Source organism: Ictalurus furcatus, chromosome 15, assembly GCF_023375685.1.
Source record: "Ictalurus furcatus strain D&B chromosome 15, Billie_1.0, whole genome shotgun sequence".
Classification (NCBI taxonomy): Eukaryota; Metazoa; Chordata; class Actinopteri; order Siluriformes; family Ictaluridae; genus Ictalurus; species Ictalurus furcatus.
Window position 1 is genome coordinate 20,178,742 of NC_071269.1, and position 22,067 is coordinate 20,200,808.

Sequence of the window (22,067 nt, forward strand, 5' to 3'; positions counted from 1 at the left end):
TCAATGCGGCAACAGTAATTCGTGCACTTCATCACGTCGGGCCACATTACACCACCCTGTCATTGATTATTTTTCTTTAACAGCACTTTATTGTGCTTATTACAGTCAGAAAAGGAAATGTAGACATTGGATGGATATGATTTATTTTCTTTAAATGTGAAATACATAGAACATAGAACCTAAATGTCTCATGTCTACAAATTTAATTGGTCTTCTTCAAATTTAATTGGTCTTCTTTGTTTTTCTGTACAGGGGTGGACAAAGGACTGAGAAATTATACTTAAGTGAAAGTATACAAAGTCTAATTCGAGTAAAAGTTGAAGAATCCAGCCAAAACATGTACTTAATGAAAGTTAAAAAAAAGTTGCTACTTTTAAACCTACTCAAGTATTACATACTAAACAGTAGATGTTTTTACCTGAGGAAATCAAATGAATGCCATGTTTTCATGTGAAAACTGCAATGTTTTGCCAGAAAACGTCATTCGCCATATTCGCAATATTGCATTCGCAATATTTTCCATTAGCAAGAATTTGACTTTCAGTAACTGCTTTATTCAGGTCAGGGTTGCGGAATATCCTGGAGCCTATCCCGGGAACACTGGGCCTGAGCTGGGAAAATCCCAGGATGGAACGCCAGTCCAATGCAGGGCATTATAAACTGAATGCAGTGTATATATACTGTAGTACATATTAAATGATTCAGAACCAATAGCTATAAAAAATCACCAACCTATTTCTTCAGTTAAAACAAGGGTTCCCCTTTTTGGACAATTGGCCCCAAAAGAACATTATTTTATTTGTATTTTTTAATTATTTATAATTTAGGACTTCTAAAATCATATGCTGAAAACATTTAGGTAATATGTTTGTTTTTGTTTTATTGACTACTGTGGTTTCAGTGAATTGATGTTATCGAGGAACTAGTGGTTGTAATGACTCCCCATAACATTTTCAAATAGTAGCACACAAAGTCTGTCCCGATAGAGTGATATTTTTTAATATTCATTTCTAAACCAAATGAATAAGACCACAGAGGAGACTGACAGTTTCTCTCACAACCCCATTTTAAAATCCCCACATGTGGTTGCGACCTCAATTTTGGGAACCCCTGGGTTAAAATAAATCTTGTAATTGAGTCATTTATTTGTTGCCTTACACATCATATTCTACTGGATGTCCTATCAGACCCCTGAATACAAAAGCAATTCAAGAACAAAACTCATCAGCTGTGGGTTCAGAGGCATTGATTACAGGCTTAGTGGCTACAGTGGCTCTCTGACTTGCTTTCATGGAATGTCTGGAATCTGAAGCCACATCCCGTTGATCATTAATAGTATAACCACTATAGAGAGAACATAATCACTAAAGAGAGTGTCCTGAGGTTTCTACTGAAATTTCTCACACAAACGTCATAGCAAATTCATGTCAAGGAAGAGAGTCAATATTCTATACATTTTAATACATAAATGGCTGACAAATGTTAGCCTATGCCTAAAGGCCAGCGTGGTATAATTGTACAGGATAGTACAAATGTCTCATAGATAGAATTCATACTTCTGGAAAAACTGCTCTTCTTTTCATCAGTGCAGTCTAAATGATTGCGTATGGATCTCTTCCTGTTCTGAACATTATCCATATTTATAATCAAATATCCCTAAATTATGCTCTTTTCTTTAATATTCTTTAACTGCCTGGCTGGACTACTGCTGTCTTAGTGACTTCACAAGAGAGAGCAGATCTGCAGATCAACCAATTATGCAGCGATAGCTTTCACTTCCTGTCAAAATTTTACTAAGCAGTGTTTGTGCAAAGACTCCTTAAGCAAGCAATAAAAACTCTCAGGCTGCAGAGCAACTGAACAGAACTCTTTATTCAAGTATGAAAACATAAAGCACATATTGTAGCAGACAGGTCTGTCGCGTACAAATCAACACAGTCATAAAGGCAAATCATGAACTTTGAATAACAATCGATTATCTTTAAGAGGTTTATTTCTTCCTCATCTAACATGAACTGCATAGAATTTTGCATGATCGGTGTCACTATGTCATCCAAAATGTGTTGGTCCCTTAACAGAAAACGAGGAGGGAGATCAAACAAAAAGAAACATTTGAAACAGCTTTACAGATATTCAGTGGAGCTTCTTTGCATTTCATGATGTTATAGTTAATAAACCCTTTCAGAGCCATAATCCTCACATTTCTTTATATAGCAGAAAAGATTTCAAGTCTGTAACGATGAATCAAATCGGACAGGTACTATAATGTTCTCGACTTACTGAGAGAACGTGCTTCAGGTTTCTGGCTATAACCAGTGACCACCTCGTACAGAGAAGTCTTTATCACTTATCAGAACATGCTGAGTTCTTTAGTTAACAGTACAAAAACAGACTGAATGAGAAAAAAAAATGCTACTGCATATTTTTCCATTATACTATTGGGATAAACTTTAACTAATCACATGGACATAGAATCACACTGGTAGTGCGTCACTATAAATGAAGAAAGCCTACTGACATGAAATACATCCAGCGCTTGCTGTTTGCTGGATTTGAGGCTGAAGTGTGATTCTTCCATGGTGAAGAATCCGATTGTGCCTTACATTTGATTTGGGATTAGTCTACAGGTCTTTTTTCCCCATGACATCATATAGAAGTTTTCACATTCAAGTCAACAACAGACATGCAAAAGAAACCTTCCACTTTTCATTTGTTTTTGTGGGTTTTTTTAAAGCTGATCTAATCACAGCAGCAATTCTCGACTTGGGTTTTCCAAACACTAACCAGAACACAAATGACAGATGAATTAATAATAATAAAAACAAGACAAAAGGTTTTTTTATATATATATCTTGAAACATAAGATCTTTCTGGATGAGATAAGAGGAAGCAAAAACGGGGGCATATAGGGACTGACATCAGATTGTTGCCGCTAAACTGGTCTCTACATCCGCAAAATGCTGCGTATCTGGAAAAAGCCCAGAAATCAGCTCCAATCTGTAACAATTAACATACATACATACATACATAACTGCAAAGTGCCTTGTAGTGCTGCTTATGAAAAAATGACCCAGTATGTGTATAGCTAGGGTTTGCTTTCTTGGTCCAGACAATGGCAAAACAAGAACAAGTCACAGAAAACCTTCTGGACAGAAGAAACAGAGAGCAAACAAGAGAAAGCCATTTGCCTAGAACATGAAAACAGTTTACTTCCCTACTACAGCTGAAAGAAGTTAGTCACCACTCCATCTCAAAGTTCAGCAAACCACAGAGCTTTTGATTTCACTCTTAACTTTTCCAAAGTGCCATCTCTGAAGCTAATAAAAGTGTGGAATGCACTGCACTCAATTATAAAGTGTCATTTATTGCAATCACTTTTTGTTCAAACAAAAAGAAACAAAATCAACACAATCTCAGCCGCCTGACCAAACCGGTACTGCAGAATGGCTGTGATTTACATTAACACAGTGAATCACTGGATAGTCTGGGGTCAATGTGGTCCACCTGCCAGGTCGCTAATTGTCCCAAAGTGCTGAGTACCAAAGGATCAATCAGCCGTTATTCCTTTCTCCCGCAACTCCTCTGTCACCCGCACGAGGTATGTAGGATCTGGGTAACCAAAGCTGTAAAAGAAAGAACAGATATAGAATTTTGATTTAAAGCTGCTGTAAATGATGTTTGCTAATCTTGCCAGCTTTGCCCTCTATACCTCTATATAACCCCCCTTCCTTCAACGACATGTGCACATAACTGTATCGTAATATAGCATCATATCCATAGTCTGTGTGGATGTAAGCTTTTCCTCCACATAAGCAATTACACACAGGATTATAAATCAAGAACCTGAGCAAATTGTAGGATTTTAAGGTCTGGGTGTGTCTGTTTTTTTTTTTAGATAGCCAATAAATGACACTTACAACTAAATAGCACCTGATCACATTTAGTAGTATAACATTTTGTTATATTGTACACCCCTGTATATGTATGATGACAAAGTTGAATTGAATTGTTACCTTTTTTTGGCTGGCTAACCAATGTTTTTTTTGGGAGTATAATAAACTACACCAGAATCGACCAAGCAAAGTAATTACTGGTTAAACAGAATCAAATAAATAGAGGTGCCATCATTGCTAGCAAGAAAATCCTAGTAGGCAGAAAGAAAAACAGAGTTTTATCACAAAAACCCTAGCGAGATGGCTTTTTTTCAGCTGTGCAGCATGCATTCGTAAGAAAACAACAAGGCAAAAGTCTAGTGTGATGGTTACTCCATTTTTTACCATGGCAAATGTACATCTTTCATGCCCCACATCATTCACATTCAGTCAGAAAAGCGTTAGCTTTCCGGTGGCTCCCATTTTGGTGTTGCAAGAGGTCAAGACTCATACGTGCTATGGCTAAACCAAAGATCTTGGCACCCTGAATCAAGCTGTCATCAGTTATTAAATTATTCCTACAGAGTACAAAGATATTTTAAAAGGCCAACCTTTATTTGGTCATCTGGATTTTGGTCAAAGGGAACATTTTTATAACATCTTTTGGGAAATATGTGGAAGACAAACATAATACAAACCAAAAAAAGACGTATGTTTAAGGGCCAAATCAGGACAGAGCAAGACCGACCCCAAAAGTAGACCAATGACAATGCCTTTTATTGGTCAGGTCAGTAATGGACATCTTTGGTGATGTCCAAAGTTGGTTCTTACTGGGTTCAAATCTCTCAAAAATTCTTAACTTTCTTAGGCTGTAATCGTGGAACTGAATTGTGTCCGATTTCTCTTCCACACCTTCCATAAGATTAGCAACTACACCATAGTCCTACAGCCTTAAGATAGTGATTAGCTTTCCATATATAGCATACGCTTGTATGGGCAAAATAATACAGGCAAGGAAGACCACCTCTTTTCAGAAAAGGTTCCAATTTCGGACAGTTACAATAATTATCCATGTTCATTTTTATCTTAGTTTTGTCCTAGCATGTTTACAGTGCACTACTACCCATTATACTCCTAAACAGGGAGGGTAAAGACAGTACTGGTCAGAACTAATGTGCATTAAAGTAGGATGTATGCTTCACTTTTTATAGGTATGCTAGGAACAGCGTACAGTACGCGTGACGCAAATTTCACAGACGCATTACGACTATGCGTATACGCTAGCGTTCACGTGAAAAAACGAAGTATACCGGAGCCTTAAGCATGCCCCTGCTTCTAATCAAGTAACGCTGTACTCTTGATGAGCCTCACTATGCTTGAAGGAGATCAATATATCTGTGGCTATCTCACATGACTATGAAACAGGGATTACCACAGCAAATCTGGTTTTATCAACAATACATTCATATAGGATGGCATACCATCGTGGTCCACCCCATATAGAGGTCTTGTGGTGGATATCGTTCCATGTGATGACATTATGCATGCCTGTGGTCATGGAGGTTCCTATAGTGAAAATGAGCCGCTGTTCAAAAGCCCGCCGCAACAGTCGCAACACACGGTTACCCTCGGGGCTGTCCGGTAGGTAGGCCACACGATCTGTGCCTGGATACCGCACCCCAGGGTTCGGGTGCTCTTGCTGGAAAAATAGAATACAATAAAAAAAATATACACAAACTAAAAGGAAGACTGCATTGTGATGATTGCTATTCAGTTCAGTCAAATGGCAGAATAAGACAGCAAATCACAGTAAAGTCGAAATACTTACTGATTGGAACCCTGGTGGGAAACTATAGATAATGCAAATGCAGCCATAGCCCTCATGCCCAGGCAACTCCAGATCTGGGTCTCTTTCCACCATCATGCTACCATTTCCTGGCTGATTCCCAATGAGCTGGCCATAAACGAGCCTGCACACAGGACAAGCCTTCTTCACCTGGAATGCCTGTTCCAGGCAAGAACGGCAGAACGAATGGCTGCACTTCTCCAAAGTAGTCTTCTCCACCATCTCTCCCATGCAGATGGAGCAGATGGCGCTGTCGTCTTCGCTTGAACGGCCTGCTCCTGAATCACAATCCGTCTTTGCTGTGGCTTCGTGCAACATGGGCAAAACGGTGCAGGAGTCCATCTCAGCGCTTTTCCTGCACCTTTGCTGCTGCCTCTGGGATCGACGTGGCTGTGGAGGAGGAGGAGGAAGCAAACTGCCCTCAGCGTCCGTTTCCACCACCCCAATACAGGGTAACAGAGAGCGCTTCCTCTTTGGAGCAGCTTCCTGTTTGGTCATCTCCTTGCGGGCACAGCGGCACAGGTCTATAAAGGCTTTGCGTGTGGCAGGTGAGACTGGGCCTTCCATCAAGCTGGTCCTGCCCTCCACCGGGGAAAGTCTTACAGCACAGCAGCCTCCACGCTCACCACGGCGCACGATGCCAGCGCTCAGTCCCTGTTTATCCTCAAAGTCAAGCAGCCACGGCCTCCCGGCTGCTGCCAGGTAATCCCACACAGCCTGAGACACCAGTACCTCATCACTGCCCTGGCCTGTGCGCACACTCATCTCATCAGATGAAACTAGGCACAGAAATCAAGGTGAGAGGACAAACCCAAAACAATCCTCACTAGGTATGTTTACATGAACCCATTTTCATTGATCTGAATGAATTCGAATCCAATTGCAGATTATGAAAGTACAGTTTATATGTACCTTAAACATTGAAATCCGATTCAAATATGCATTTACATGTGCATTACATATATTTAGAACAAAACTCATACTACTGCACGGCGCAAGATATATATATATTTTATCTGATTGAGAAAATAGTCAGATTCAAACGTTTACATGGCTATTTTTTTTTTCCATATTTACCTGATCATTTCAAATCTACACCACCCCTTTCAATCCGATCGATATTTCATTAGGATCGAGCTCCATCGGATCGATCGAGATGTTTACATGAAGGCTTTTCGATCCGATTTAGCCATCAATCCGATTACTAACGGATTCTTTGGTTGCATGTAACCGTACCTAATGTGTTTATATTAACAAAACAAATGCAGCATGGCTCCATCAAATCTCTTCACACTAAATGTACCTCTACTAAGGAAACCAGGTAGCTAACCATGCTTATTCTATCAAGGTGCCATTATTTCCATACTGATTTATTTTTTGGCAGACATTCTTCAGCACTACATGTACAAATTGCATCAGTAAAAATTCAGCCTAAATGTAAACTAATGTCAATCTAGATTCATATTCCTACAACTTGGTAGCCTATTTTTAAACCCTCCAAGCAGAAGATCGCATGTGCAATCTATTCCTAACTGCACTCGAGAAAACACAGCTTGTCATGTTACCGAGAAACTGGAACCCACAGAGCAGATCCCCCTGAACTGAACATGAAAACAAGGATGTTTATTCCATCAAGCTGACATTATTTTCAGCTTTGAATCAGAGCTCGAGACATTTCTCGGAACTACATGCACGAATTGCGTCAGCAAAAAAAAAGAAAAAAAAAGAAAAGTCGGGCCTAAATGCAAACTAATCTGAACTCAGACATATTCACATTTCTACAACTTGGTAGATTACTTTTGAACAATTCAGGTTGTCGCTACACCAAAACACATACATGCATACTCTTGAACCGCGCTCGAGGAGGGGGAAAAAACATAAAAGTAGCGCACGACGTTACCTTTCTTCTCGAGTTAAACGAGACAGTTAACGAGTCCTTCTTTCCGATGTTGTAGGCTATCAGCACACCTAATCTCTTCACGGAATATTCTAGACTTCTCAACTCTGCTTTTGTGTGTGTGTGTGTGTGTGTGTGTGTGTGTGTGTGTGCGCGCTGCGAGGGGAGTTCATCAGAAGACGTCAAATATCAACAGGCGCTCGCGGCGCAGAACCGAATCAGCTGTTCCTGAACAGCACAAAAACACCGGATAAACAAAGAGCTCGCGCTCCTTTCCCCGCCTCCTCCTCCGCTCAATCAACTGCAAACAGCCGGCATCAAACAACAGTGTTTACTATTATTATTATTATTATTATTATTATTATTACTACAACAATCAATGAGTTACATGGGGAAACTCTTTTACCTTGTGATCCCATAAATTCGCCCTTAACGGCAGGTTTGGATATCACCCTATTACAGAAAAGATATAAAAACAAGATGACTTTTTATTGACACATCAGATAGGCTATGTAGGATCAAAGGACAAAAGAGACGTGTTGCAACTTTCCGTTTTTCATGTCACAATGTTGAACAAAAGAATTAAAAAAAAAAAAAAAGAAAAGAAGGCGTGCATTGTCTTTAATCTCACCTCCTGTGCTGCCGGAAGAGCTCGGTATATTGGTAATCTACAGCACCCGGAAAACGGTTAAGGTCCGATGGAAGCATAAAGACAAGCGTTGCATTGGGGTTACCTTTAGAACACGGGAATTACACGGGATCATGACCGTATCACCGATGCATTTGTTTGGTTAAAGCACACGTCAAGCCGTGCAACGTCCACAGTCCACATTAACGCACGCGCGCTGTGTTTTGGTGTTCAGTTCTCTCTCGGGTTTCTTCCGAGTCCCATCCGTGCACACCGAGGAAATCATGTCCGACTTTATCAGGATAACCGTGTTTATTATTATTATTATTATTATTATTATTATTAGCCTAGTATTAATCTATTTTCCGCTTGCCATAAGTAACCGGTAACATGAAGAGGGTGTCATCTTGATCTAGTTTCCAGGACCCCGTGAGAAGGGAAGCAGGAAGTTCGTCACTCGGATCGTAGCGGATTAAAGTCCAGCAAGAGTCTCTGGGCACTGCACGGCGCCATTTTGAATGGCAGCTTTTCAATAAGTGTGTCGGATTTTGGGGTTGGATACATGCACGAGCCCTCTAACTGTATTCACTAAATTAACCCTGTGAAGCCTGACACATCAAATAATAGGCAGACAATTCACATTTTATAAAATTGAAGTGTTTATTGGACTCTTTTTTACAAAATCCAAAAAAATTATAATAATATAATTTACTTATGATTATTTTTGTATCATATTTGATATATCAGGCAACTATGTCAATGTATTGATCACGGCAATGTTTATTTTAGAAACACAAACAGACATTGTTCATTGCATTTGAAACATTTCAGTTGGTTTAGTTCTTTAAAAAACAACAACAACCCAGGAACCTTTTTACAACTCTAATTCAAAAAAAAAAAATTGGGACATTGTGTAAAATGTAAATAAAAACAGAACGTTATGATTTGCAAATTTCACAAACCCAGCTGCTATTCACAATAGAACATAGAAAACATATCAAATGTTTAAACTGAGTAAATGTACCATTTTAAGGAAAAATTAGGTAATTTTTTATCTGATGGCCGCAGCACGTCTCAAAAAAGTTGGGACGAGGGCAACAAAAGGCTGGAAAAGTAAGTGTTACTAAAAAGAAACAGCTGGAGGAACATTTTGCAACTAATTAGGTTAATTGGCAACAAGTCAGTAACATGATTGGGTGTAAAAAGAGTATCTTGGAGAGACAGAGTCTCTTAGAAGTAAAGATGCGATGGAATCTGGATGGAAGCATATGCTGCTCTAAAACGTGTATATACCTTTCAGCATTGATGGTGCAAGCTGCCCATTCCATAGACACTAATTAGTGATCGACTGATTATCGGTTTCACCGACATTTTTCCCGATATTTAAGAATTTTTCCATTTTCTAATATCGGAAACACGATAAATGGCGTCATCTTGTGGGCGTTTTGAGAATTGCGCGCAGGAGCGCTATTGCAGCACTAAATCTGAGGAAAGACGAGTTAACAAAGGTGTGCACAGATAAAATATACTTGCTTTGCTTTAGTTAATACATTTTATTTAACATAACAGCCATTAATGTACAAATGAGAAATACATAAATGCTTGAAATGTAGTTTAAGCAGCTTGGTGCTAAGAAATAGAGACAAACTCACAGTCACATAAACTGTTTACCTTATCATAGGTACCTCATACCGTTTATTTTAAAAAGACACTTTTTAGTAACAGTGCACTTTTTTTTTTTTTGCACTCTTTCAGACACCTCTATTTATTGGTGTATAAATAACAGGTTTTTTGTTTTGTTTAATATCCAAGGAGGAGAAACTGTTTGTTCAGTTCAGTGATGTTATCATTGTGTCAAAAAGAGAAGTAAAACAATAAATAAATATTGGTTCTGCATATCTGTTATCGGGCACATAAACATGCAAATATCAGTATTGGTTATAACAAAAAAAAAATCACCATGGGTCGATCTCTAGCACTAATGAACCCCCATACCAGCAGAGATGCAGGCTTTTGAACTGAGTGCTGATAAAAAGCCCAAAGTCCAAAGAGGAAAATGTCCCTTTCCTCTTTAGTCCTCTTTAGTTTAGAGGACACAGCGTCCATGGTTTCCAAAAAGAATTTCAAATTTCGATTCGTCTGACCACAGAACAGTTTTCCACTTTGCCTCAGTCCATTTTAAATGAGCATTGGCCCAAAGAAGACTGGCATTTCTGGATCATGTTCACATATGGCTGCTTCTTTGCATGAGAGAGCTTTAACCAGCATTTGTGGATGGCACGGCGAACTGTGTTCACAGACAGTGAGTTCTGGAGGTGTTTCTGAGCCCATGCAGTGACTTCCATTACAGAATCCATCCATCCATCCATCCATCCATCCATCTTCAACCGCTTACTCCTTTTCAGGGTCACGGGGAAACCTGGAGCCTATCCCAGGGAGCATCGGGCACAAGGCGGGGTACACCCTGGACAGGGTGCCAGTCCATCGCAGGGCACACAATCACACACAAATTCACACACCCATTCATACACTATGGACACTTTAGACATGCCAATCAGCCTACCATGCATGTCTTTGGACTGGGGTAGGAAACCGGAGTACCCGGAGGAAACCCCCATTACAGAATCATGCCTGTTTTTAATGCAGTGCCGCTTAAGGGCCCGAAGATCACGGGCATGCAATATTGATTCTTACCCTTGTCCACCAGTTTATGTCCACTAGTTTACCACTAGTTTACATGCACAGCAATTTCTCCAGATTCTCTGAATCTTTTGATGATATTATGTACTCTAGATGATGAGATATTCATAGTCTTTGCAATTATACGTTGAGGAACATTATTCTGAAATTGTTCACAAATTGTAGATTGGTGATCCTCTGCCCATCTTTAATTCTGAAAGGTTCTGCCTCTCTAAGATAGTCTTTTTTATACCCAATCATGTTACTGACCTGTTGCCCATTAACCTCCAGCTGTTTCTTTTTAGTAACACTTACTTTTCCAGCTTTTTATTGAGCTCATCCCAACTTTTTTGAGACGTGTTACGGCCATCAAATTTAAAATTACCTTATTTTTTTCTTAAAATGGTACATTTACTCCGTTAAAACATTTGATATGCGTTCTATGTTCTATTGTGAATAACATATGGTTTTATGAGATTTGCAAATAACTGCATTCTGTTTTTATTTACATTTTACAGTGTCCCAACATTTTTGGAACTGGGGTTGTATTTCTTTTTGAATACTGTACTTCTTTGCCATCGAAAATACACACAAAAAAAACTAATGACTAATACACAAAACTGTGTATTTGGCATTGTGGTATGCATCAGACAGATTGCATCATGAAATGCAATACAATAACAATGCAGTACAAATTGAGGGATTTATTACCTTATATACCTGCTGTATCATATTTGATACACACACTTTCAACACGATTTTACTATAAAATAAGGTACAAAATGTTAAGTAATTATAAGTTGCTTCAATAGAGTAAATATACATATTGAAATATTACTAACAATATAAATGTTATTCTGGCCGTAACTTTTTCGAAATTAGCAAAGATTTCCTTGCCAAAAACTTACATGAGTCGTTACATGAAAGCAGACATTTTTATATGGCCTTTAAAGGCCTACTACTGCCTGCAATGGCCGGTTGGTCCACTAGAGGGCAGAAGACATGTGTCAGATTGCACACAACAGGTTTCTGAGGAAAGTATTGATCATGTTGACGACGTAGTGGTCTCAGAAAATCATGTATCAAATATGATACACATGGCGCTCCAGGAAATGAAGCTTCAGTCTCTAACATATCTAATTCATAGTGAAGGCTTTCTTTGTTTTTCTTTGTTTAGCTTGCATTTTGTGGCTCAACTAGCACTGAATGTATAACAACTAAAGTGCATCACTTTTTAAAAATATCATTCATTCAGATTTATTTTTAAATAATGATTCCTCTGATTAAATTGATTTGGGTCAGATTTGTTATCACAATGTTGCACACTATACACTGTACTATGTGCATTCCTATATACACTGTACAGCTCTGTGTGTGTGTGTGTGTATATATATATATATATATATATCATCCATAAACCCCCCCGCCGAAGTCGAACATCCCAAGGTGGGAAATAACATTGTTACAGTTTGCAAATTACCAGATTAAGAATTTCTGATTCCCACCCCTGGAATACACCTGTTTTAATTGGAAATTTGTTGCATGTAAACACCTTATTCAGAAAATCCACTGAAAGGAGATATATGTGCATGCTCAGTCTGCAAGGAATTGTGGGTGTTAACAGACGCTCAGTGGTAGGCTAGGTATTTAGGAATGGCAACTCCATCATACTTAACCTTAACAACAACTTAACAACAATGAATATAGACCTTAAACGGAATTTGACGTGCATGTAAACATAGTCACTTACAAGGCACCATGAAAGCATCATTAGTGTAGACAATATACCTACCAGCTGGGAGGAAACCAGTGAACCCAGATGAAACTCACACAGACACAGGGAGACCATCCATCCATCCTATTCTATACCGCTTATATTACAGGGTCACGGGGAACCTGGAGCCTATCCCAGGGAGCACAAGTCGATCCATCAGGGCCAATCCATCACAGGGCACACTCACATACACATTCACACACCCATTCATACACTACAGACACTTTGGACATGCCAATCAGCTTACCATGCATGTCTTTGGACTGGGGGAGGAAAGTGGAGTACCTGGAGGAAACCCTGCAGCACAGGGAGAACATGCAAACTCCACACACACAGAACAGCAGCGGGAATTGAACCCCCAACCCTGGTGGTGTGAGGCGAACGTGCTAACCTAGCATAGGTACAGGTATAAGCCAGTTTAGCAAGTGCAGGTTCAAGCTGAGGACCCTGGAGCTGTGAGGCAGCAACTCTACCTGTTGTGCCACCATACTGCCCATGTTCCAAAACAATAAAAATAAAACAGTGTAATGTTAGATGACAGACAAATAAAAACTTTTATATATGTATTTATTTGACCATAGTATTGTTTTGGTATCGGTATCACTTGTTATTGTGTGATACTATTGTCGTTATCGGTCGTGTTAACCTGCTGGGACACGCTGCAAGCTGATCTGAGACCTCACACAACTCTTCCGCCATCACTGTGGAAGAGCAGCGGTTGTGTTACTATGGCGACGTAGCAAGCTCAGTGTGCGCGCGCACGCCTCCTGAACGCGCCGTAGAAGACGCCAGAAAGTGCGAGCTGCGTCATAGCGCGCGCACAGAGCCACGGCGGAGAGACACGCGAGGAGTCAGCAGGAGATTTGCACTAGCGTCCGATTACTGTTGCTAGCCGTTTATTTTTGTGTGTGTGTGTATCAGATCCGACCTCAAGGCTGTTGTTTTTTTAAATATAGATATATATTAAAAAAAGTGTAATTTTGCTGAAAGCTGATCCCGACATGTAAGTTTTCTCCTAGCGAACGAGATGTGCTAACTTGTTAGCTGGGTAGCTCGCGCATAATTAGCCAGCTAGCAAAGAATGTCAACCGAGCTTTCGGTTCAAAACGGTAGAACAGAACACCAACATTCATTTACATTCAAGTGTATATGAAACACCACGACAATACTTGAAGGGACAAAATATATTTAAAGCGGGAGAGGCCGGGGAGAGCATTTTGCTTCAAGTAATGCTCGCTTGCTAATGCATGCTAGCTAATTCAGATGGCTAAACGTTTTTAGAAATGTGTGGCCTCTGCTTAGCGCCTGAGCTAGCTAGTTAGCTAGCTATATAGCAAACTGTACTAACTCATGTGGCATTTACTATTTTATTTTAAAATAGTAGCTCTTCTTCGTACTGCATTGGTAGTCTCTGAGCCACATGGAAAATACGAGAAAATATGCTAGCTAACGCCCACTGCACGATACTGAATTAGATTTACCAGGCTTTGTTTTTCCCCTCTTAATAATCTTTCTGCATGGCTCTCCAAACCTGCTGCATGTGTCTGTCTATACTTTTATAAAGCTTTCCACAGACTCCTGCTGATCATGGCGGGTTTTATTGATCGTTTGCTGTGTGTTAGCTCTATTGTTAGCTAGGCAGTTTTGTCGTGAAAGCGTGATGTTGCAGTATCGGAGCAGCGCTAGATGACGCTAGCTCATCTCAAATCGGCTTAATGCGAGCTCCATTTATTTAAACAGGCGACCTTGAGGTAACGTGCGGCGTCAGAAACGACGTTATCGGCGAAGGAGGATGATAATTCGTGTATCTAGGTTAACAGGACTTTATTTGTGAGGAGTTTTTTTTTTTTTTTATCTGCACATGGCGGTGTTTGGTTGCTAGCTACTGTGCTAGCAGTGCTGTAGACAGGTGCCTGAATGTGGCTAGGGTTGTCACGGTAACGTCCGCTATCCCCTGGCCATCAGGGTCACGCGACATCTAAGTACAAGCTCTGTCTGGGGGAGATCCTGATGTTAACAGGATGAAACTCGCACCGGGACTGGATGAAGTCTTGTCTCCAGGTTATCCTAGGTCACAGGTTCCTCAGGACACAGGAGTACACTGTGTCCTGCACATTTGAGTGTTTTCTTTGCTTTGACACACCTAATTGAACTAATCAGCCATTGTTCAGGTAAAGTAGGTGTGTTCGAGCAGGGAAAGCATTAAGCACTACTCGTGGACCTGTGTGCCAATCCACGGAAACTAATAAACGGTACAGTTAGTCATATTTAAATCTGATTGTTGGTACTAGCTGAAAATTCTGGATCTGTATCAGTTCAAATTTGGTATTTTCCAAATAGATCCCCTGATGTATTAAAGCAAATGTGATGTTGACTGGCCCAGTGCCTAGAATGTGGCCACTGTGGCTCTGATACTTGGATCTCAAGTGGTACTTTCACGCTGGTGACTGAATCAGAGCAAATTTATGCTGTTGGTTCGTTTGGTTTCATATGACACATTATTGAATTAACCAAAACAACAACAAAAATTTGGCCGAGGATTATATAGCACAGGGGAAAAAGTACTAGTAAAGCTTTTGTTCATTGGGCAGAAAAGCAGTGGTGGTAAGCTGAGAGTAAACTAATCTTTGCCAACGGCACCTGGAAATCACAATTACCCAAGCTTGCTTGAAGAGCACTGACTAAATGATTATCCTATATAATAGTATTGAAAAAATTGTGCATCACATCCAGTTTTTGTTTGTAAGTTTTAATATGTGGATATCCTTAATTATCCATGGCATACATGTGGTGGTGTGGCTTGAAAAATGTTACATTTGATTGTTGCATCCTTAGTTTAGATCTAGATCGATCTATCTGCATGTGCAGTTTAGTCCCAAGGTACACTTTGCATGTTGTATTACCTTTGTTCTGTTTCATGGATATGGTCTAAATACTTATTTCTTTATTCAACAGGCAGCCATCAACTGCTAAGTGGTACGACAGACGGGACTCTGTCTTTATTGAATTCTGTGTAGAAGACAGCAAAGATGTTGAGGTGAAATTCAACAAATCAAAGCTTAACTTCAGGTATGTTGTGAAATGCCAACATGTAAATGAAATGGACTGCTTGTCTGTTTGCTTGTGTAGATGCCAGTGTCCTTTCTCATTCTAACTTTTATATATTTGTCATTTTTCCCGTTTAGTTGTGTAGGGGGAGTCGATAGCATCAAATATCATAATGAAGTAGAACTATTTGAGGCCATCGACCCAAATGTAAGTATATTAGCAGTTTTTGGGTTTTTTTGGCCGGGGGGCTGGAGCTGGTGACTAACCCTTAAAACACTGGCACAGCTCTGCTATATCCCTGCTGAAGAAAACAATAGAAACCATCACAGAATTTCTAATGGTCTTCACTACAAACACCATTACAAACCATTAAAACCATTACCAATATTGATCCTTAATGTTATCCACTGGACATAACGTGCCACAAATAGAAGGTAACAAATTACCAGGAGACTCTCAGAGACCATTACAGTTTCCATTAAAACCAATACAATTCCCGTTAAATCCATTACAAATTCTGTGAGGTTTTCTTTTGGGGTTTTTTTTTTGCAGGTATGGTATAAGAAATGAGTTCCTTGTGTGTTTTTTGCAGGATTCAAAACACAAACGTACAGACAGGTCTGTGTACTGCTGTCTACGAAAAGCAGAACCTGGCAAGTCGTGGCCAAGGTTAACAAAAGACAAAGCAAAGGTGGGATTTTGTTTCTTTATTGCTTGAACAAATCAAGCATGAAAATGATTTGGTGGTCAAGAGATGCTGAATCCCTTTTTTTTTTTTTTTTTTTTTAAATGTAGTTCAATTGGCTCAGCGTTGACTTCAATAACTGGAAAGACTGGGAAGATGATTCAGATGAAGAGTTGTCCAGCTATGACCGATTCTCAGAGGTAAGTGTAACTGCTATTTCTATGCTAAGAAATGTTTTACCGAAATAAAATGGCACTGAATGTTTTACTGTTTGTTTCTGCAGATGATGAACAACATGGGAGGGGAAGATGATCTGCCTGAAATGGATGGTGCAGATGATGTAAGACCACTTTCTCATCACGTGACCGAACACTTCACTGTGTAGTCATATTAACACTGATGCACTAAAATAAAAATATCAATCCTGTCCAAAAATTCAGTCCACGCTGGACAGGAAGTCAAATGTTGATTTCTTAAAAAAAAAAATAAAAAAAAAAAAAAAAGAATAAATTGGACTTGCATTAATTATTATTGGTTTTTTTTTTTATTTATACTTTGGGAAGACTAAAAGGATGGTAATCAAGATAAAGTTGTTTTCATTGCACAAGTCATCATAAACATGCATTTGCAATACAGCTCGAGTAGTGCTGGGAAATATGATTAATGAATGGAATAATACAGTGCTCATGGTAATCTTGTTTTAGAAGTGTAATGAAGTGGGGTTTGTGTTAACCATTCTCATAGCAGTTTAATTGCATTGTGGTTTTTATTTAATTCATTTATTTCCTTATTTATTTGTCCAAATTGTATAAATGGCAGTGTCAGAAATAATAAAGTGAATAAAATATTATTTAGGAGTAGAAAATGTTTAGTAGTAATAACAAAAATAATACAAAAGAAACGAACAATAAAGAATGAATAAAGAAGTCTTGGTTAACAGTATTTTTGGTTGAATTTTTATGTATCTCTGTTTAATCTAATACACTTTGAATGGGTTTTATTAATTTGTTTTTGTTGTAAACTCGCTACAAAAATTTCCATTAGCTACTTTTATGCAGTACTTCTGTTCTCATTTTTACGAGCAGCCAAAAAACCAAATGACAATTCAAATATATCTTTGATAAATATGACTTTGTTTGAAATTGCAGGAAGAATCTGCAGATAGCGACGACGAAAGTAAGTGTTTTTTTCCCCCACATCAGCAATAATCTAATACCATAAAAACATGTGCATAAGTCTGTCACACTCTGTGGATAATGTATGTGTTGGTCTGTGTAATATGATATGATTAACCATAATGTCCCTAAATTATTTACAGAGATGCCAGATCTTGAGTGAAGCTGCAAAGGACATGCTGTGGCAGAAAACAAGGATCGTTGTTTAACTGATATTTGACAAAAAAAAAAAGGGTAGTTGTGGGGGGTGAACATTTAATTAAAAAACACAGATCAACACAACAAAATACCTAAATTGAAGCTGTTTTCCAGGCTCTGAGTTTCCCACCAGAGTATACATACCATTGTGTTAATGGCTGTCTTCAAGTCATCAACACTGCTTTCTTTACCTTTTTATTCTGCATGGACAAAGTTCTCCATGATGTTTTGTGGATTCTAGTTATCGTCCATTTACTTAACAGTGGCTGTGGGAGAGGATGGTGCACACACACAGCGAGAGAGAGAGAGATCGCCTTTCCCCAGTGTCAGTGAGGAATCATTATATTGCATATGCACATTGTAATTCCCAGTGATTGGAAAATTACAGTTTCCCCATCCACATTAGACCCCATTACCCAATTCCTGGTTGACAGAAATCTTATTTCAATTTTTATGTTAATTCAAGTCTCAGTTTGTGTGTGTGTGTGTGGGAGTGAAGCATTCTTCTTAGACGTCTGCTTTTTTTTCCAACTGCAAATACTAGCCAAAACATTTACTGGATTTAAATACAGCTACATTCAAAATGGAAGTTGCCTGTTGCGTTTTACTGGGAGACATGTTTTGTTGGCACTCTAGATATTTTTTTTTTCCATGAAATAGGTTGATGTGTAAATGAAATATGTTCAAAGTGCATAGTCCTGTCTGTACACATGGCTTTCCCAAATAATTTCAAGTTAGTAATCCTTTGTCACACTTGAACGTGTAGCAGGCATTTGAGCACTGATATCTTCCATTTATGTGAAGTGATCTAATGTAAGCTTCACCGCTGTACAGAACAAAAGGGTAACTTATCAATAGCTGACCAAATTGTGATTGCACTCCTAATATCAATGCAAGTGTGACTAAAAATGTTTATTGTGCTAACCTGCCACCACAGGTTGAGGAACTTAAGTTTGTTAAACGCAGTGGGGTTTTGTCTACATATTTTTAATAAACTGTCTCTAAACAATTGTTTCACACGTGTTGAGTAACCCATGTAAGTCAAATTTTACTGTTCACATTTATTGGCACCTTTATCCAGTGCAGCTTAAAGGTGAGGATAATTCTCACATTCTGGCAGCTGTCAATTAAAGGAAAAATCCACCCTCAACGACTTGCATGTTAATCTTTATAATGAACATGTGACTTTAGTGTTGGCAAAGATTAACTTTGTAATGAAATTACGAGTCAGGCATGTTGGTCTTTTTTCTTTTTCTAATTTAAGGGTTTCCTATGTTACCCATAATGCTGTCTGCCTACCTGCTGATAGTGATGACATTGGGAATGGGCTGCTTGCACTCAGGGCTATGACGTATTCCCGTTTTGAAATAACACGAAACTCACGTTTCCAGTAGCACTGTGTTTACATTCAGTAAGACAGCAACGTCTAATTTTTTCTTCTTTTTTTTTTTCTTTTTTAAATAAAGGAGTCTTACAATAAAGTTAGCCAATGTTGGGCTAATGTTAGCCTGTGTTTTTGTTTTTATTAATTGTTATTTTCTTACCTTCAAAGTAGTTTATGTATGACTAAGCATGTAGTCTAACACCTTTCTCCACCTTACTAAAAGAGGCTTTATTACGTATATGATGAACGTTATTCGGTTTCAGAAAATCCTGTAGACACCAGGTATTAATAGCATCATTGTCATTATAGAGGATGAGCCTGAAGCAGAAGTATTCGTGCAAGTAGCCCAGTACATAGACTTGTATATAGATGCCACTTTGGCCCATTGCTGCGATATGCCACTGTGTCTGCCATATTGATCCGGGCAAGACTGCTCTATAAACAAAACAGAAGTAAACGGGGGAGCTGTGGATTTTCTGGATAAAAACCACAATAACGTTTACATTTCTTAAACGATTTCAATGGTTTATGATCTACGTGAAGTACAAAAAAATTTGTGTCTCAAGTTCCTTACCATCTCGATATTTAAACTTGGAAAATTATTCGTTGTCAAGGAATTGTTAAAACTCGTGCTTAAAGCATATATTTGGCTTATTTTTCTTGGTTAATAAATACTGAGGTGTCCCTAATATAATATAATGCAATGTACATGAAATGTACATAAAGTTGTTTTTTATTATTATTATTATTATTATTATTGTCGGGAAAAAAATCCTATCTTCTACCCCATCTTTTAACTTTTCTTGTGCTCCAGGTCAGAATTCTGTTAACAAAGCTCGTTTATTTTTAAATACTGAAATAAATCAAACATGGAACCTAGGTGTTCACCTTTTGTTAGCGGGGGGGGGGGGGGGTGTTTTGTTTTTTCCTAGACGGAGGTCAGATTGTTTCCCGCAGCAATGCAGCAGCGCATTAGTCTGTCCAGCTGCATCACCTCATCTGTACCCTCTGCCAAAACACAGGTTCCAAAGCTTCAACTTTCATGCTAATCTTGCAGTCAACACCATCATGTGATCTTGGGTGTCACTGGAAAATGGTAAGTAAGAAAAGAAACTCCTGCCTTTAAATTTTTAAACATTAACAGTGAAACTTGAATGTTACTTATCTTTGATAGTGTTAAAATTTGTTTTCTTCTTCCCCAGTGTAACTGCTAGCAACGGCCCTGTGACATCAGAATGGCTCACAACTGCAAACTTCTCACACGAATAATGAAAATACAGCACCCACCTACAAATTAGCAACAGAATCACATCACAAATGGACTTTTCCTTCTTGGCAGATATTGAAAGGAAAACTCCAGTTTGTGTACCGTGTGCTCTGTAAATGGGAGACGAAACAAATATGGTGGTCCACCAACGTCCAACGCAAAAAGCTCCACCTCTTGTGACTATCTAGCTTTAAGCTAAATTCCAGCAAATTGATGACGCAGAATCCAATTTAAATGTATAACTAAGCAGTTGATGCAGAAAGGCCTTGTTCAAAAGGCCAAAGGTGGCTCTGAAATGCTGAAACCTGGTGCACATTTTATCAGCATGTGATTATATAGGACTCTGATTAGGTTATGGTAACAGTGTTTAATTTAAACTATTACCCTCACTGTTAACAGAAAGGCTGCATATATAGGGTTTACCAGTATACACATGCCTAAAATGAAATGCCTCGCCAAAAAGCCAGACATGCAAGTCCAACATGCAGTGTCTTGCTGACTTTCTCAGTATGAATGAATCACTGAGCTGACTCAGGTCTCAAGTTTAGATTTTTACTTCATTTTTAATTTTGAAGGTAATCAAGTATGAATACTTTCATAACTAAATGAATGCGAATACAGATAGTGGCAGAGTAAGAGGTAGTGTTTTTCTTCTTCTTTTTTTTTTTTGCATGGCTTCTTTTTTAGACGAGAGGAATGCATTGAGATGGAGATACTGCTTGACACTACAAAGATGTAACGACTTTCACTTTCATGCAGGTGCAAGAGAGTGGACAGAAATGCTCAAAGGACAAAAAAAAAAAAAATAGAACATAAGGATGCATTTATAGCACCCTTAGAAAACACCTGGTCAGGTTGCAATGGTTTAAATTAGGCTAGTTTCTTTATATTTGATATAATGAACAAAATTCATTAGAAAGTACGACAGGCATTTATAAACAAAAATAATAACTATAGTCCCACACCCGTCACTATTTGAGAGCAATTAAGAACTTGATGTAGCTGAGGTTGAGAAACTGTCAGAGCCAGAATTCACACTCCATGCTGACAGTGTTAGTTTTTCTGTGTTCAGTGTTTCTGTGGTATGGTTCATATTTAATTAAAAAACAAAACACACCTTCTGGTTAAGGCACAAATCAGGTTTAAAACTACCGATGTAGATATTTTGAGCACTTTGATTGCATTATAACACTAAATTCGCATGTTCAGTGATGCAGTGAATGTTTCTCTCTGCATAGATTACAGAAAGTCATGTGATGTCCTAGCCTAGGACTCTTAGGCATGGTCTTATATGTTGGATAAGACACCATTTGGGTTCAATCGAAAGTTCTGTAAACTTGATTTTTCACTTGAGTCATGCATTTAACTACATGATGAAGCTTTTCTCAAGAACAACAATTACACACTCAAACATAGTTTCATCATGCACAAATTCCACTTAAGATGAAAAAGCAAGTCATTATCATGTGGCGGAACAGAAGCAATCACCTTACTGCATGCCTGAATACACACGATAAGCCAAGTTAGTGGAAAAATGAGGCATGAATATTTCCTCTTTGTGAATCCATCAAAATGACCTCGAGCTCTTTGGATTTCATTCACATTGGCAGTGTT

At 38.7% G+C, this 22,067-nt stretch overlaps 2 protein-coding genes across 4 annotated transcripts; one reads left to right on the top strand and one right to left on the bottom strand.

Annotated features, from left to right (window-relative positions):
• Positions 1 to 1,854: 1,854 nt before the first annotated feature.
• dtx3 (deltex E3 ubiquitin ligase 3) lies at positions 1,855 to 9,225 on the bottom strand. 3 transcript variants are annotated; one of them, XM_053644046.1, is made up of 5 exons: positions 8,247 to 9,225; positions 8,022 to 8,068; positions 5,701 to 6,497; positions 5,354 to 5,571; positions 1,855 to 3,623 (listed from the first exon to the last, which is right to left on the bottom strand). In XM_053644046.1, exons 1-5 carry the CDS (start codon positions 8,321 to 8,323, stop codon positions 3,548 to 3,550), a joined length of 1,215 nt encoding a protein of 404 aa, XP_053500021.1. In that variant the 5' UTR covers positions 8,324 to 9,225; the 3' UTR covers positions 1,855 to 3,547. The 3 variants fall into 3 exon arrangements, with proteins under 3 accessions (XP_053500021.1, XP_053500023.1, XP_053500022.1); XM_053644048.1 differs by lacking the exon at positions 8,022 to 8,068 and having other exon boundaries at positions 8,247 to 8,319; XM_053644047.1 differs by lacking the exons at positions 8,022 to 8,068; positions 8,247 to 9,225 and adding an exon at positions 7,619 to 7,904.
• A 4,273-nt stretch (positions 9,226 to 13,498) lies between these two features.
• ptges3a (prostaglandin E synthase 3a (cytosolic)) lies at positions 13,499 to 21,264 on the top strand. Its single transcript, XM_053643867.1, has 8 exons — positions 13,499 to 13,699; positions 15,652 to 15,765; positions 15,882 to 15,951; positions 16,337 to 16,435; positions 16,540 to 16,629; positions 16,713 to 16,769; positions 17,578 to 17,605; positions 17,748 to 21,264. Coding segments are annotated over exons 1-8 (480 nt in total). The 5' UTR covers positions 13,499 to 13,697; the 3' UTR covers positions 17,768 to 21,264.
• Positions 21,265 to 22,067: the final 803 nt, after the last annotated feature.